The 14,136-nt window shown below is 43.5% G+C and overlaps 1 protein-coding gene across 1 annotated transcript in view; it reads right to left on the bottom strand.

Annotated features, from left to right (window-relative positions):
• The window catches only part of LOC133887485 (achilleol B synthase-like), a 43,962-nt gene extending 30,952 nt beyond the window's left edge, over window positions 1-13,010 (bottom strand). Inside the window, exons 1-5 of the mRNA XM_062327454.1 lie at window positions 12,724-13,010; window positions 11,442-11,627; window positions 10,910-10,999; window positions 10,604-10,792; window positions 44-128 (exon numbers count right to left, since the gene is read on the bottom strand). Coding sequence (XP_062183438.1) covers window positions 44-128; window positions 10,604-10,792; window positions 10,910-10,999; window positions 11,442-11,627; window positions 12,724-12,921 — 748 coding nt within the window. The 5' untranslated portion in view covers window positions 12,922-13,010. The remainder of the gene's footprint in view (window positions 1-43; window positions 129-10,603; window positions 10,793-10,909; window positions 11,000-11,441; window positions 11,628-12,723) is intronic.
• Window positions 13,011-14,136: the final 1,126 nt, after the last annotated feature.

Genomic DNA, 14,136 nt, shown 5'->3' with positions numbered 1-14,136 from the left:
TGAAAGGTTCAATTATAACTGTCCTGAGAAACGAAACAAGTACCTGGATGAAATGGAAGAAAATGTGGTGCAAGCCATAATTCAGGAATGATCGAATTATTTCCAGACCAATCGTACAAACCGATCACCTTCATTTGAAAAGATGAATATCTTGAATTAGTCCATTCTTAGCCAGTAAATAATAATTTATATATAAATGTAATAACATTTTTAATAAGACCTAGGTTCAAAGAAGAAGGATCTATTGAACCTAGAGCCTGACACTAGCTATTTTGTTCAGACCGTGCCTCCACAACATCAAAGTGAAAACAATTTAGAAAAAAAAAAGCTGATAGTTTGAACCCAGTTTTAACTAGAGTTAGCTATTGAATTCTCCTTTATATTGATACAAGAAGTCACTAACTAATAATTAAAATAATTTTGCGCGCCATGGCTCTCTGTCTGCGATCGTTGTCATCTTTTACTTGATGAGCTACTGCTTGTTGTAATACTTGTCTTGAGGCCAATTACTATTCTTTAAAAAAATTACAATTCGAGTTATATACTCCATGATAATTGAAGTGAAAACATCCCAACTAAAAACACCATACAATATGAAAAAATTGAAATCAATTTTGGTCTGGTTTCTTACGAACTCGTAGAAGAGGTAGATGATGATTTGAGTAGATGAATCAAAGAACACACAGAGAAGTTTTTATACAGGTTTAGACATCCCTTAGGATAATAGTTCTACGTTCTGTTTATCTTGTATTGATCTCTAAGACTGTTACAAGGCGGTGCATGACTAGCCTAGATGGATCTAAACCTAGTCGGACAGCTTCCTTGCGTGTAGTCAGGGGGAGATGCTAATACAGATCTAACTGCGAAAGGTTGTGTGGTTGCAGAGCTTCCGCAGGCTTCAATGGTGTGTGTTGGCTTGTATCGAATTGTCGGGACTTGTCCTCCGCTGGGTTCCCAGGCTCCGCATATATAAGGGGGTGTCATACGGTCTCTGAAGTCTTTCTTTCTATTTTTGGAGATAAACTTCCCTATTTATGAGATATCCTTCGTATTTGCAGACAGTTTCCATGAGTCCAGGGATTTCCTTCTTGGAGATAAAGATATGCCATGAGAATGACAGAAAACCCTAGGGTATCCAGATATGTTAGTTCTATACTAGTCATCGTCAAGCCCCCCACTAGTATGTGAAATAGGGCTTCGACGGATCAAAAACCTGGTTAGCAAAGATAAGCATTTTGACCAACCGAATCATCGAGTAGAACTCAGGTTCCCAATTAGGATAGCATGCCCGACCGGGTTCTCGGGGTTCTCAGATCATCTATTCGGGATTCTAAATGCCTTCGACTTCTCAAGTGAGTCCTCGAGAAGGTATTCCATCTGAGCAGGATTTCTGATTCGCTCAAAAATATCGTCCCAACCTTGCAAAATGATGGGGAGGAGAAGACTTATAGCAAGCTAGGTTTGAAAGTTGAACTGTCATAGCAGAAGTTTTACGTGGTGGTGAAGAGATTCTCTAGCTGACAAAAAGAACCGCACAAGTACGATGAAGTAATGTTCTGTCCTCTCAACCACCCCGCTCGCATTGAAAAACACAACAGTTAATTAAACGCATCAAGAGGCCACCTCTTTGTTTGCGTGAGCTAGCCAAAAAGACACGATTTGACGACTGATTGGCGCTTGGTTTCCCGTGAGCCATTATGAGGCCGTGCCGGGCATTTGATGCTCGAAGGCAAAGAGACACCGTCTCCTTGACCGTGAAGCCTTTAAAAGCCCCTAGGCGATGAGGCCTCACTGCACCAAACCAAAGTTCAATCATGGAGTCTCCATCTTCACCAGAGTATTATCCTCTAATGCCACCATCATCTCCCGCCATGTCTAGCTCTGTTGCATAAGTCGTCAACATCTCCTTCGTCGAGGAGGTTGAAGAGAAGGCGGCGACCAGTGGCGTCCTTGGTAAAGATGGTAAGCCCTTGGCACCCAAAGAGTCATCCCCAGTCCAAGATGAAGTGGACTAGGACCTCTTGGAGGCAGAGATACGGGAAGAAGAGGCGGCAGCTGAGGCAGAGAAAAAGGAGGCAACCAACATCGTCTCTGTTAAAGATGGCAAGGTCTCGGCTTCTTCTTCGCCTTCGTCCTCAAGTGACGCCGGTGAGGACGGCCGAAGGGAATAGCCAGGGTAGCAACACCGACGATGATGGTGAGGAGCCAGGGCCTTCACACCATCCTCATCCTCCACATTGCCGATGATGATAGCAGTAGTCAGAGAGGAGAATGAGGAGGGAGATACTTCCTTGACTTGTCTTCTTTCTTCCTCCATAGCCCGGCGTTGAGTAGATCTTATGGCTTCTTGCAAACCTCTTTATTTTCCTTTAGCTTATCTATAAAAGAGCTCAAAATCTTGTTAAACCAAAAGTTCCTATTTCTACTGTAATGCCTATGTATGACTGTGAATCTTCATGACTACAAGGGACGTTTAAACAAGTGTTCGACCTTTGAATTGTATCTTCCAAGTAACTTAAGGAGTTTTGAAACCACTTGTCGGGATGTTCATCACGATTACCTTAGGTCAGACTTTGAGCGAAAAATATCTTAGCTTTTAGGCGCTCATGGACTCGATAAGGCTCTCCGTGGTTCAAAGATGGTCTTCCCTACTCATTAGAAAACAATTTTTGTGGCACGTACAACAAGCTTTTGTAGTCTGAGTACATATGAAGCCCCCGACTGGTTATCGGGGAAGAGTTCCTAGATAGCCAGTCTAGAAATCTGAGTGCGCACATGGGCGTAAATACCCGAATAGGGGCTTACCTCAGCTTTTAAGGCATTGGATCGAAATAGGGAAAATGTATATTGATCTAATTAGTAATATGACAACTAATATTACAAAATATATCGTGATATCCTTACTTACTTCTTCCTTTGATTAGTTCAAGACTCATTAGTCACTAGTCAGAGAGCTTATTATGGCCAGCCTTAGGTCCGCCTGAGTGGAAGGCGTCATAACACCCTTTTTGCAACTCCGACGTTGCAACGTAGCGGTCCTTCCCTTCTCATTAGAATCGGCTTTCAGAATGTACACAATATGTCATTTTCGGTTTCCAGTACTAAATACTTGTTAAGCCCCCGACTGTCTGCTCAGAAAGGTTTCCCAGGTAAGCAGTCTAAATGAAGAAAACGTGTCACATCCTAAATCTCGTAGACATATCATTAAGCATAATCATGCATCATGAGCATCATGTTTAATCATTGAGCATTGTTGAGTGCTTGTTAATTCCCATGGCGACTTAAAATTTGATAAGAGTTATGAAAATACCCGACCTTAGAGTTTTCTTTTAGTTTAAGTTCCGCATAGGAGTTGTGGGTGAATCCATTTAAAATGGGTTCATCTCGTATTAAATCGCTGCACCATAATTGCTAGAATTTTTGGAGCACTAGAGCACCTCGGGTTGGGTGATTTAAAGGGAGAAAGAAACTAGGGAGATAAAGAAAGGGAAATAGCAGCTGTAATGGACATGATACACTAACAAGTGGGCCCCACTTGAGCTGGCCCACTCCCCTCCCTCTCCTTGAGCTGCAGCAGCAGCTCTCTCCCTCACTCTCTCTCACTCTCACGCTCCCTCACTCCCAACGAACCAGCCAAGGAGAGCAGTAGCTCTCCCTCCCTCAAATCACCAATTTCTCCCCCAAATCCTCCCTCAAGAAGCAAAAATCAAGCCACAAGGAGCAGCAGCTTGACCTCTCTTCCCTAAGCTTTTTCCTCCGTTTTCTCCTTCACCCAACGGTCACCAACCTCAAGAAGGATCTTGGGTAAGTATCCTAGGATCTCCTCATCTCCATGGTGAGAATGCACGTTTTGGTTTGGTTAAGGTCGAGTTTTTGGGCTGTGATATTGTAGTTGTGAACACCGCTTCATTCTTGTTGCTTTGGAGCCTGTAGGGGAATGTTTGGATGAGCAAGAGCTAGTGAATCATGCTTGTGAAGTGGGTAATTTAAGTCTAGAATCCATGCTTTAGTGCCAACACATGCTCATGTGGGATGGGTTTTAACACGCAAGTTGAATCGGCAAGGAAATCATTGCGAACTTATGTTTGCCAGTTCAATCTGAAACTTCCGGCCTAATCCAAAACTTTCGGGTTGTCACGATGACCAAGACAGAGGAGGGTCATCCAGAAGTTCATCTGGAACTTCTAGGTTGTCACTATGACCAAGACAGAGGAGGGTCATTCGGAAGTTCATCCAGAACTTCTGGTAGGTTGGAACTTCCGATCGAGACCCGGAACTTTATGAGTTACTGTTTATCAGATATTTTTCTTTTATTTGTTTACGTTGCTGATAGCTTGTATATTTCGTAGTTAAGTCATATGAACTCCAAAAATTATGAGACCAGTTGCGTTAGCTTCGTATGAGTATGAACTACATGTTAAAAATGTTGAAACTCAAGAAATACTTTCTGATAATTAATTAATTAAATGTGTTTCAGCTTAATTAAATCACAGTTAATTAAGGCAAAATCCTAAAATTATGAAACCACTTGGACAATTCATGTTATGATCAGTGCTATATAGTAAAAATATACTTTTGTATGAAAGTGTTTTTTAAACTATTGAAGTTCATTTAATCTTGATAGCTAGCTTAATTAAGGTCTGTTTTGCACTGACCTTAAGTAAATCAATTATACCATGAGCTTTTGCATTTCAATTCAGATGATTCTTGTAGCATACCTCATTGCACCTTATTCATGCTCATCGCATTGCATGCGCCGTTCTTTAGAGAACGAAGGGTCGGTGTGTGACGCAGGCGTGATCGAGGGCGATCTAGAGTTTGTTGCTGTTAATTATGAAGCTGGGCACCAAGGCAAGCATCTAAGCATGTTCCACCTTATACTTTGGATCATGTCGAGACTAATTTGATTAGTTATCGCTTTATGTATACTATGCATGTTAGCGAGTCTGTGTCGGGTATGTGGGTAGAACCTATGTTGATGCATTACTTCTACCTTATTTGCTGATAATCCTAATCCTTGTAACCTGGGTTTAACATGTTGTTGTCTAACTTAAAAAGTATCTGAGATGCTTAGCAATGCATAGGTCTTCGGTAGAAGTTGAGTGGTGGTTTGACCATCGTTCGCGAGCTTAGGGCTTAGTAATATTCACAATTTTAATAATGATGTTGGGATGTATGAGATAGTGAGGATGAGGCGAGATTTAGACGGGCGATAGGGATGGCTCGAGAATGGAGTCTCGGATGCTATAGGCCTGCCTGAGTTGATTAAGCACCGACCGTTGTTGCAGTTGGCTTTAGCACTTTCCGTACTACCACATATTCGGATAATGGACGAATGAGCCGATTAACATACGCCATGCTGACACTTGCCTTGCGGTCCTATGACACATAAGAGAAAAAGAATGAGAAGAAGCAAGGTGGCGGGGAGCCAGAGGTGTCCGAGACACACTTACGATAACCCTGGTGCCATAGGGGCATGAGCAAGTGGGTAGTTTCAGGTATGAGAAATGTTATCTCGGGGGGCCAAGAGGATGGACCCGAGTCGTGTGGGCAAAGATGTACCACCCTGCAGAGTGTAAGAACAATTTGAATTGTCGTGCTCTCGGTCATGAGCATGCTTCTGTCCATTTGCATCAATCGTAGAGTCTCGATGTGGAATGATGTTATGGTATGTTGGGAAGTAGTTGTGATGGTTGATGATGAGTTGAGATGTTTCAAGTTATATATATATTTATGTTGTTGATCTCAAGATAGAAGGGTATAAGTGGTTAGGTGTAGCTGCTCACATACTTGAGTTGAATTTTGCTTTTGCATACAAATTCACTTAACCTTATGGCTGATTCCTTACTAATTCATCCAGATGCATTATCCTTGGAGTCGGGTTATTATATGTACCCATTATGGATTATATCTTGCGAGTACCTTCATACTCACGTTGCTTTGATGAGTTTTGTAGGTCAGAAAGAGGTAGTTTTCGGTTACTTCACGCCCGCTAATGTTGGCGACTGGCAAGAGTAGTGCCATCTACTCTGGTGATGTCATTTTGGGGTGGTGCCTTAGGGCAAAAGGCTCCACCTATCTTTTGTTGTTAATAGACTTTATTTTCTGCTGCGTAGTATCTCTAAGCGGCTAGGAGGTGAAGTTCTGCTTTTGTCCTCCTAGTGTAAGTTTCTGTTAATTGATGAAAATCTGTAATAACTTAAGAACTTGTAATATAATTTCATTACTTGCTCTTTGTTATGCCTTGAGTTGATGAAGTATGTTGTAAAGGCCCGTGTTACGATCTTGGGTATTAAACACTTACCGGGACTACCGGGATTGGATTTTGGTTAATCATTGTGGTCGCGATTGTGCAAATGATCGCCCTAATAATTAATTAGAATACAATTTGGACGGTTCTTCACAAAATGTAATAAAGGAAATATGATCTTTATTATTACGAGGTACTCTTAGTACTTACACTTGGGACTTACAGAGCTAATTCATGACCCACAAGCTATTGTAGACCTATACTAGATTAAGCCAATAATCAGTGACCCTACTACTTCCGGGGTAGTGTAGCGCTATTAGATGAGTTCTGAACTAGTCGTGGAACTAGATCCCCAGGTTATCAGGTTTGCTCGTCGAAGTGTTGTGGTTGTGGTCATGATGTAGGCTTCTCATTCACCTTGATCCTTGAGCTCTTGGGTTCCTTGGCAAGTCGGTGTTGAGACGCCATATCGAGACTCCGCTTGTCACAACGGAGACCTACCGTAGGGCAACCCCGGATAGTAATGACTCCCTCAAGTCCTAGAATCTTCACGCATTGATAAGCATAGTGTGCGATAGTCATGAACTTGGCCAAAGTTGTCATGCTTCCCAAAGGTAACGGGGAGCGATATCTGGCCAATGGGAGTGGCTGAGGATCTAAGTACTATGCCGTGGAAAGCTTGTGTAACCGACTTGATGGCAGATCAGGAGATCTTCATCACTTCGAGTGCACCAGCAAAGAGGGTGTTAAGGGAGCTTCCTCCATCGATAAGCATTCGGGTGACCTTGCAGTTGTTGATCGTAGGCTTGACCACTATTGGGAAGTGGCCTGGCCGTACGAAGTTCTCTATGCGATCATCATGACTAAAGAAAAGCTCGATATCTGACCACTTAATGGTCTGGCGACCCTTGAGGATGGCAGCTAAGACTTCTTAGACCACCGTCTTATACTGCCGCTTGGACTTGTAAGATGTGAAATCACCGAACATGTGGTCGATAGTCCTCTCGTCCGGCTGGAAAGACATCAGATCCGAGTCGTCCTCGCTGCTGCTGGAGTTGGAGTCCTTGCTTTGGGCTGCGACTTGGGTCTTGCCCTTAGCCACTTTCTCGATCTTGACTTTTACCGTCTTCTACCAGAGGTAGCACTCGTGGAGGCTATGGTTGTCGGTCTGGTGAAGATCGCACCAAGGCTTGTCGTCACGTTCATCGGTGCCTGGTGTATAGCTCTTGCCCTGGGAAGAATCAGAGCGCTTGTCTGTTCGGGTGTCGGGCAGATCTGCAAAAACTTCATCAGCTTTGGCTTTCTTGCCCTTACCCTCCTTGGAGTTTTGCTTGCGCTTGCTCTTGGCCATGTCGTTGTCGAGCCTAGGCTATGGTTGTTTGATGCCCTAGGTCTTCTCCTTGATGAAGAGGGGTGCCTTTTCGGCCTTGGCCACCATATGGACTATCTTCATAAGCTCTTTGACCGTCTCGGGCTCCTTCTTGGTGACATCTTCAATGCATCGTATGCTCCTAACCCCTTGAGTGAATGCTTGGATGACATCATAGTCGTTGATTTTGAGGATGGTGTTCCGGGTGTTGCTGAAGTGGCGCACAAACTCGCACAAGGTTTCTTTCTTCGTCTGCTCGCAATGTTAGATATCGTTTTTCATGCTAGGGTGAACATATGTACCCTAGAAGTTAGCCCGAATTACATCACAGAGCTGCTCCCACGAGTAGATTGTTCCTGGTGATAGGTTGGTCAGCTAGGTACTGGCTGCCCCTTCAGTGTCTGTGGGGAGGTAATTTTCCATTATCTTCTCATCCCCACCAGCCTCTTGGATAGCCGTGGTGTAGATTTGGAGGAACTCAACAGGATTCATGCTCCTGTTGTACTTCTCAATCGACTCGATACGGAATCTCACCGGCTAGTTCATGTTGTGTAGATTCGGAGAGAAGGCCCGGCATCCATTGATGGCACCTTGCTCGGTCCGGGCGGCCACATGTGTCTTATCCACGGGGGTCAGAGACCGACCCTAGCTCAATTGGTGCTGGGGCGTCCTCTGATCGGATCATCGAGGTGCAGTCGATGCCTCCTCGAGGGTCTTTGAGTGCCTTCTCTTGTTGATAACCTTACGCATGTCATTGATCGGATGACCTTTGACCAGCGAGTTCTTGCAGAGGTTAGTTGCTCGATTATCTTCCTGGGTCATCTTGTTCTGGGGATTATGCCTCTTTGAGTCTGATCCATCATGAGAGGGGTGGTGCGGGACTTCCCCCCATTATAGCTATTCCCGGCAACAACCAGATGGGAGTTCTCGGTCTGAATGAGAGCCTCCTTCATCATGCCAGTCACCGAGCTTATCCAACCCTTGCCGGCGGGGGTTATCAGATCAACAGTCGGAGGGCACATGAGAGCTTCTTGTAGAAGGAGGAGTCTCTATGCTGTTGCAGATCTATAGCGCCAAGCCCCTTGCTGATGGTCAGGATATGGTAAACCCTACGCTCTGTTAGGGTTTTGGATCTGGGGAGGTGTGGTCAACGGAGGATGGCTGTTGCCCCAGACCAGAGCACCAAGGATTTGTGTGTTTGTAGGATTATCATCATGATTGACCAGGTCATCATCCCTATCTCCGATGGAGAAGACTTCTTGGGGTAATCTCCACCAGAGGAGTTCAGGTCCATCATGGATTTGTCATCAGATTGCTCCGGGTAGGTGTCTCGACAATCCATGTTGTCGAAAGCTGTGTGGGAGGGTCTTGACTTATGGTGAATATCGCATTCACGATTGCCTTGGCAGCCGAGTGGTTCGAACTCGATGCCATAGTCCTTAGCGCATTGATCCATGAAGCGACTTATCTTGTAACCAGAATCATTGCCGGAGAGTTCTTCGTCGAGGTTCACCCGATCGATCATCAGTTGAAGGGGTAAATTTGTCGTAGAACCCCTCATCTGAGAAGTCGGTCCTCGGTATAGGCTTGGGCGAAGTCGACAGCATGCCGCGTGTAGATGTTTCAATGCCTATTTTCATGATTCCCATGGTTGGCGCCAGCTATTGACGATTGGTGAACCGCCAATCGTACGAACTTGTAGAAGAGGTAGGGGATGCTTCGAGTAGACGAATAAAAGAACACACAGAGGGGTTTTTACACAGGTTCATGCCTCTATTAGGATAATAGCCCTACGTCATATTTATCTTGCACTGATCTCTGAGACTGTTACAAGGGGGTGCGTGGCTAGCTTAGATGAATCTAAACCTAGTCGGATGGCTTCCTTACGTGTACTCGAGGGGATATGCTAATACAAATCTAACTACGAAAGGCTTGGTGGTTGCAGAGCTTCTGCATGCTTTAATCGTGTGTTGGCTTGTATCTAATTGTTGGGACTTGTCCTCCGTAGGGTCGCAGGCTCTGCATATATATGGGTGGGGAGGTGGCGTCGTACGGCCTCTGGAGTCTTCCTTCATGTTATTGGAGATAAACTTTCCTGTTTATGAGATATCCTGGGTATTTGCAGGCAGTTTCCATACGTCCATGGATTCTCTTCTCGGAGATAAAGATATGCATCAAGAATGATAGAAAACCCTAGGGTATCCGGATATGATAGTTCTGTACTACTCATCATCACTTTTTTACTCAAATGATAGCACATACATACATTAAATAGTTCATCTAAAAACCCATGTTTGGATCTTACTTTGTCCTACTTCAAGATTGTTAGAATAAAAGGTTAGGAGGCTTTTGTAGCCCGAGGAGTAGCACAATTAGCGGATCATGCAACCAGTCCAGTGTAACCACAACTTATTATTCCCACCTCTCTTTTTTGTCATCGTGTCTATGTCTACTACCATCCTCACCCCTGCCGGGTCTCTTGCCCTGCAACTTTGGGCGCCCACCTCTGGTGCATTCGCCTCCTGCGACACCTCCACTACCAGCGCCACCTGCTGCAGCAGCATGGCCTCAGCAACCTTCTAGCCATGCCCTACCCTAACTCTGCCCCTTCTGTCACTGCCTTCCTTTGAACCTTCATCTGGTGGTCCACTTCGTGGTGCCAACCTACCATCCCCTTTCATTTATACCCTGGGGTCACCGATGAACCCTTCACTTAACCCTAAACCGTAAGACCCCACTGGTCAATGTTGTCATTATTAGAATTGGAGGTGGCAACGTGGTTGTTCAAGCAAGCCACTGGCATCGGTGAAGCAATACTCAAAAGGTTACACCCAACATATAAGTGGTTCAAAAATATTATGCATGATACCTATGGGAAACTATAAATTTTAGACATAGAACATGGGCCTAGTTGCTTTATTCACAAACACATACAAATATAAGAAAATATTATTTTAATAGTTTCTTTTATTTTAATAGCATACCGAGAGCCATATCTTTCCCCACTGTGGTATTGCAGCTGCACTCCCACGAGATAAAATCCATGCACGTCCTTTGGTCAATGCGTCATCCGTGCATGCCTTGCCAAGAAGCCTTAAGGTAACATAGTTTAAGCATGAACCAAACATAGTGCTGGGTCCCAACTCTTGTGTGCCCCAACCACCATCTTCATTCTAGAAGGATTATATTACAAATATACTTTGTCATATAGTCTGCTACATGTGGAAGAATAGTACTGCACATTTGACCTAATACTATCACAAAATGTAATTAGACAGTTGTTGACATGCCTGATGATTGTAAACATAGCGACATATCTCATGTCGATGTTCTGCTGATAGGACGGTATTGAGTGATCCAGTGACATATAGAGCGAATACCTGTGGAAATCCAGAACATACAGAATACCCGTAAGTTGCATGCAAGTCAACCATATGGTATGCCATTTCATTGCAGTTAGTTCAGGTCTGTTAAACGAAGAATTACATTGAACCCTCCATATCTGGTAAAGTGGTCATACTAAATCGAGCTCATGAACTACGACACAGACAATCAACTCCATTATTTCTCGGATGTCATTTTGTAAATATAATTTTTTTCTAAGACTCTTTATATGAGCTATATAGAAGGCATTGAACACAATCGACTTTTTGAGAAGAGAAATATCTCAAGATCATTTAGTTAAAAAATATTTGAAAAGACAACCTTATTGGCTAACCCAATGAAGTTAGTACTTTCTCGTAGTAATATCCACCAATTCACTACAAGATATGTTAGAGTAAGACAGTCAAATGGTACAGCCAAATTAAATAAAAGACGTACCGTAAGAGGCATAATGAACATAATCCCACTGAAATCGCAAGGCCAATGACCATCATCTGCTTGCAGAGCAGCATGTTGAGTGAGGGCTCGCCTCAGTGATGTTAATATGATATCTTCTGTGGCTTCTGCACTCTCTACAACCTTGATGGCTGGAATATCTGCCTGAAGACGGTTTTGTTTTGCGTACTGCAATATATACGGGACATTATTATAAGAATTTTATTCCAGAACTATTTAAGGTCGGTGCACATGATATACAATATAAAAAAATCAACATTGTCATCTGTATAACTTTGAATAGGCCATATTGACATAGCGTGTTTGCGGCTACTAACACGTTGCTAGCAGGGACTTCTTCCTTAAGCACAGTCATGGTCTCAAGTTTTCTTTACGAAAGAATTTCGAGTTATGTCGAAGAGGTTTGAATAATTTAAATCATCTATGAAGTAAACTCAAGAAACCCCCCTTAATCTAGCCACTTATAGGAAAGAAACTACTACATCTGCTTAAAGAAATAGAGAGGGTGACTATAGGGAAGAAACTACACCTACCCCAAAAGCTTAATCCAATGAGGAAAGGTGGAAATTCACTAATACTTCAACATCCTCCCTCACTTGCATGCAGGCTCTCTGAGGCCTCAAATGTGCAATAGGGACATGCTGCAACTTCTTTATTTAAATGTTGCCGGCTAGGACCGAAACTCAAGATCTCTGACTTTGATACCATATCGAGTTACGTGCATCAAGCAATTGAACTCAAAAGCTGAAACTAATAACGAATGATGGACAATTAAACTTCAACATGATATACAAGACTTGTTTAAGCCACTACCCCTTATTTGGTAAAATAAATAAAACACCACTCAATGATTCATTTGAATTTCCCAACCAAAAATTCCACAGAAAAAATGTAGGACTACTGGTGCTGACAGTTCATCACGGAAGGAAGAACTCACATAGCCGAAAGAAATAGTTTATGCTTGTAAGGCACCTAATCAAAGTTACCACTAAGGGCTGAGATGTATCCTTCTTTATTTAAACAACAGCAATATTGCAGTTCCCAGCCTCGAGGAGTTCAAAGTAATGGGAATTATATGCTCTTAAATTCCAATTTACATCCCACCGAAACACCTAATTAAAACCATTTTAAAATAAAAGGTTCCCCTCAATTTTCACTCCCTCCCATCAAACATCAACTGCATGCCTCCAACATGCAAACAAGCCGTTTTTCTGTTTGCATGTGAAGACACTTTTTGATCGTACCAATGTACCATGCATTTTACCTGCAGTCGCATCAAGAGGTCACTGGAGAACCTCTTCTCGAAGCGGTGCTGGGTGAACTCCTGCCTCAGCCTCTCGACCTCGGCACGCTCATCCGGCGTGCCGGCGTCCGGGTCGAACTCCCACACCTGCCTACCGAGGAAGTTGCTACCCGACCGCAGCCACGGCCCGACCCCCTCGCCGATCTTCAGCCTCCACATGATCGAGCCGGCCGGTCTGCGATGCTCAAGTTTTGTGCACAAGGGAGGCAGCTAGCTTTGCAAAGAAGCTGGGTAAATTAATTGACCGAACTTGTGGAGCTGTATGGAGGCATGCATACATGATGGTTGGCTTTTATAGGGGTAGCAGCCCAGATCACCGACTTAGTGGTTGGCTGCATGGGGCTGCGTATGGATGTCCATCTCAACAGTGATTGCAGGTCCATCTCAACTGTGATTAATACCAACCCTAAAAATATTTTAGTAGATTCTTGAGAAATCATCTTCGAGAGTGCGAGAATTAGCTAACAAGATGCCTTCTCTTCCTCTCCATTAGATGCAGAATTTTACTTTAACTTGAGCTACACCATGTAGGAGCGATTGGTAGTAACTTGTATGAAGCTCCGGGCTTATCTCTTTTTATTCATCAATATACGTAGGCAAACAGAAAAAGGATATTGGCATTTTATTGGTTCAGCTTCATTATAAGCTTCCTGTCCCACGTCCGTACTAACTATCGAATTATTAAGGAGGGAACAGAGAACATTGAACCTGAAATAGTTTAGTGGTTGGGGACATGACAGTATAAAAAAATGATTTTTCCAAGTGGCAAGTTAGACTATCTCCAACAGATACTTAAAAATTCATCCTCTATAATATTATTATAGTATCCCCTAATACTATTATAGCATCCCCTATTTTTTCCATCTCCAACAGCTACCCTATTTCCTACCTTCCATTCATCTCCTCCTCCCCCGGACCCACGCGTATACTCAGGAACAGTGTTGCGGGAGACCTCAACCTGGCGGCAAATTTGCTCCCACGAGCACTACAGTAATTGGCGCTCGTATCGCTGTAGCAGCCGATACGGGCACTGCTGGAGTGGCCATTTCCAGCCCGCGATCGGCATTTGCATACTGTAGCAGTCGGCACAGTAAAAAAAGATACGGATACCTCTATTGCTGGAGATGTCCTTACAGCCGAATTGTTGACCCATCCATACTAAATGTATTATAGTTGGTTCTTTAGCTCAGATAGATTGAAACTAGCTGTCCAGCAAAGAGCCAATTATCCTAATAGCATGTTACAGTTGGTTTGTAATAAGGACCAACTGCAATATATTATAGTCGGTTAATGCCCCAAGTTGACTGGAACAATCAGACTAATACAGTCGGATTATAGTTAGAACCTATTGAAATATTTTACAGTTAGTTCATG

This window comes from Phragmites australis, chromosome 12, assembly GCF_958298935.1.
Source record: "Phragmites australis chromosome 12, lpPhrAust1.1, whole genome shotgun sequence".
In the NCBI taxonomy this organism is placed as follows: Eukaryota; Viridiplantae; Streptophyta; class Magnoliopsida; order Poales; family Poaceae; genus Phragmites; species Phragmites australis.
The sequence above is the reverse complement of the archived record's forward strand: the minus strand, read 5'-3'. Positions and strand labels throughout refer to the sequence as shown.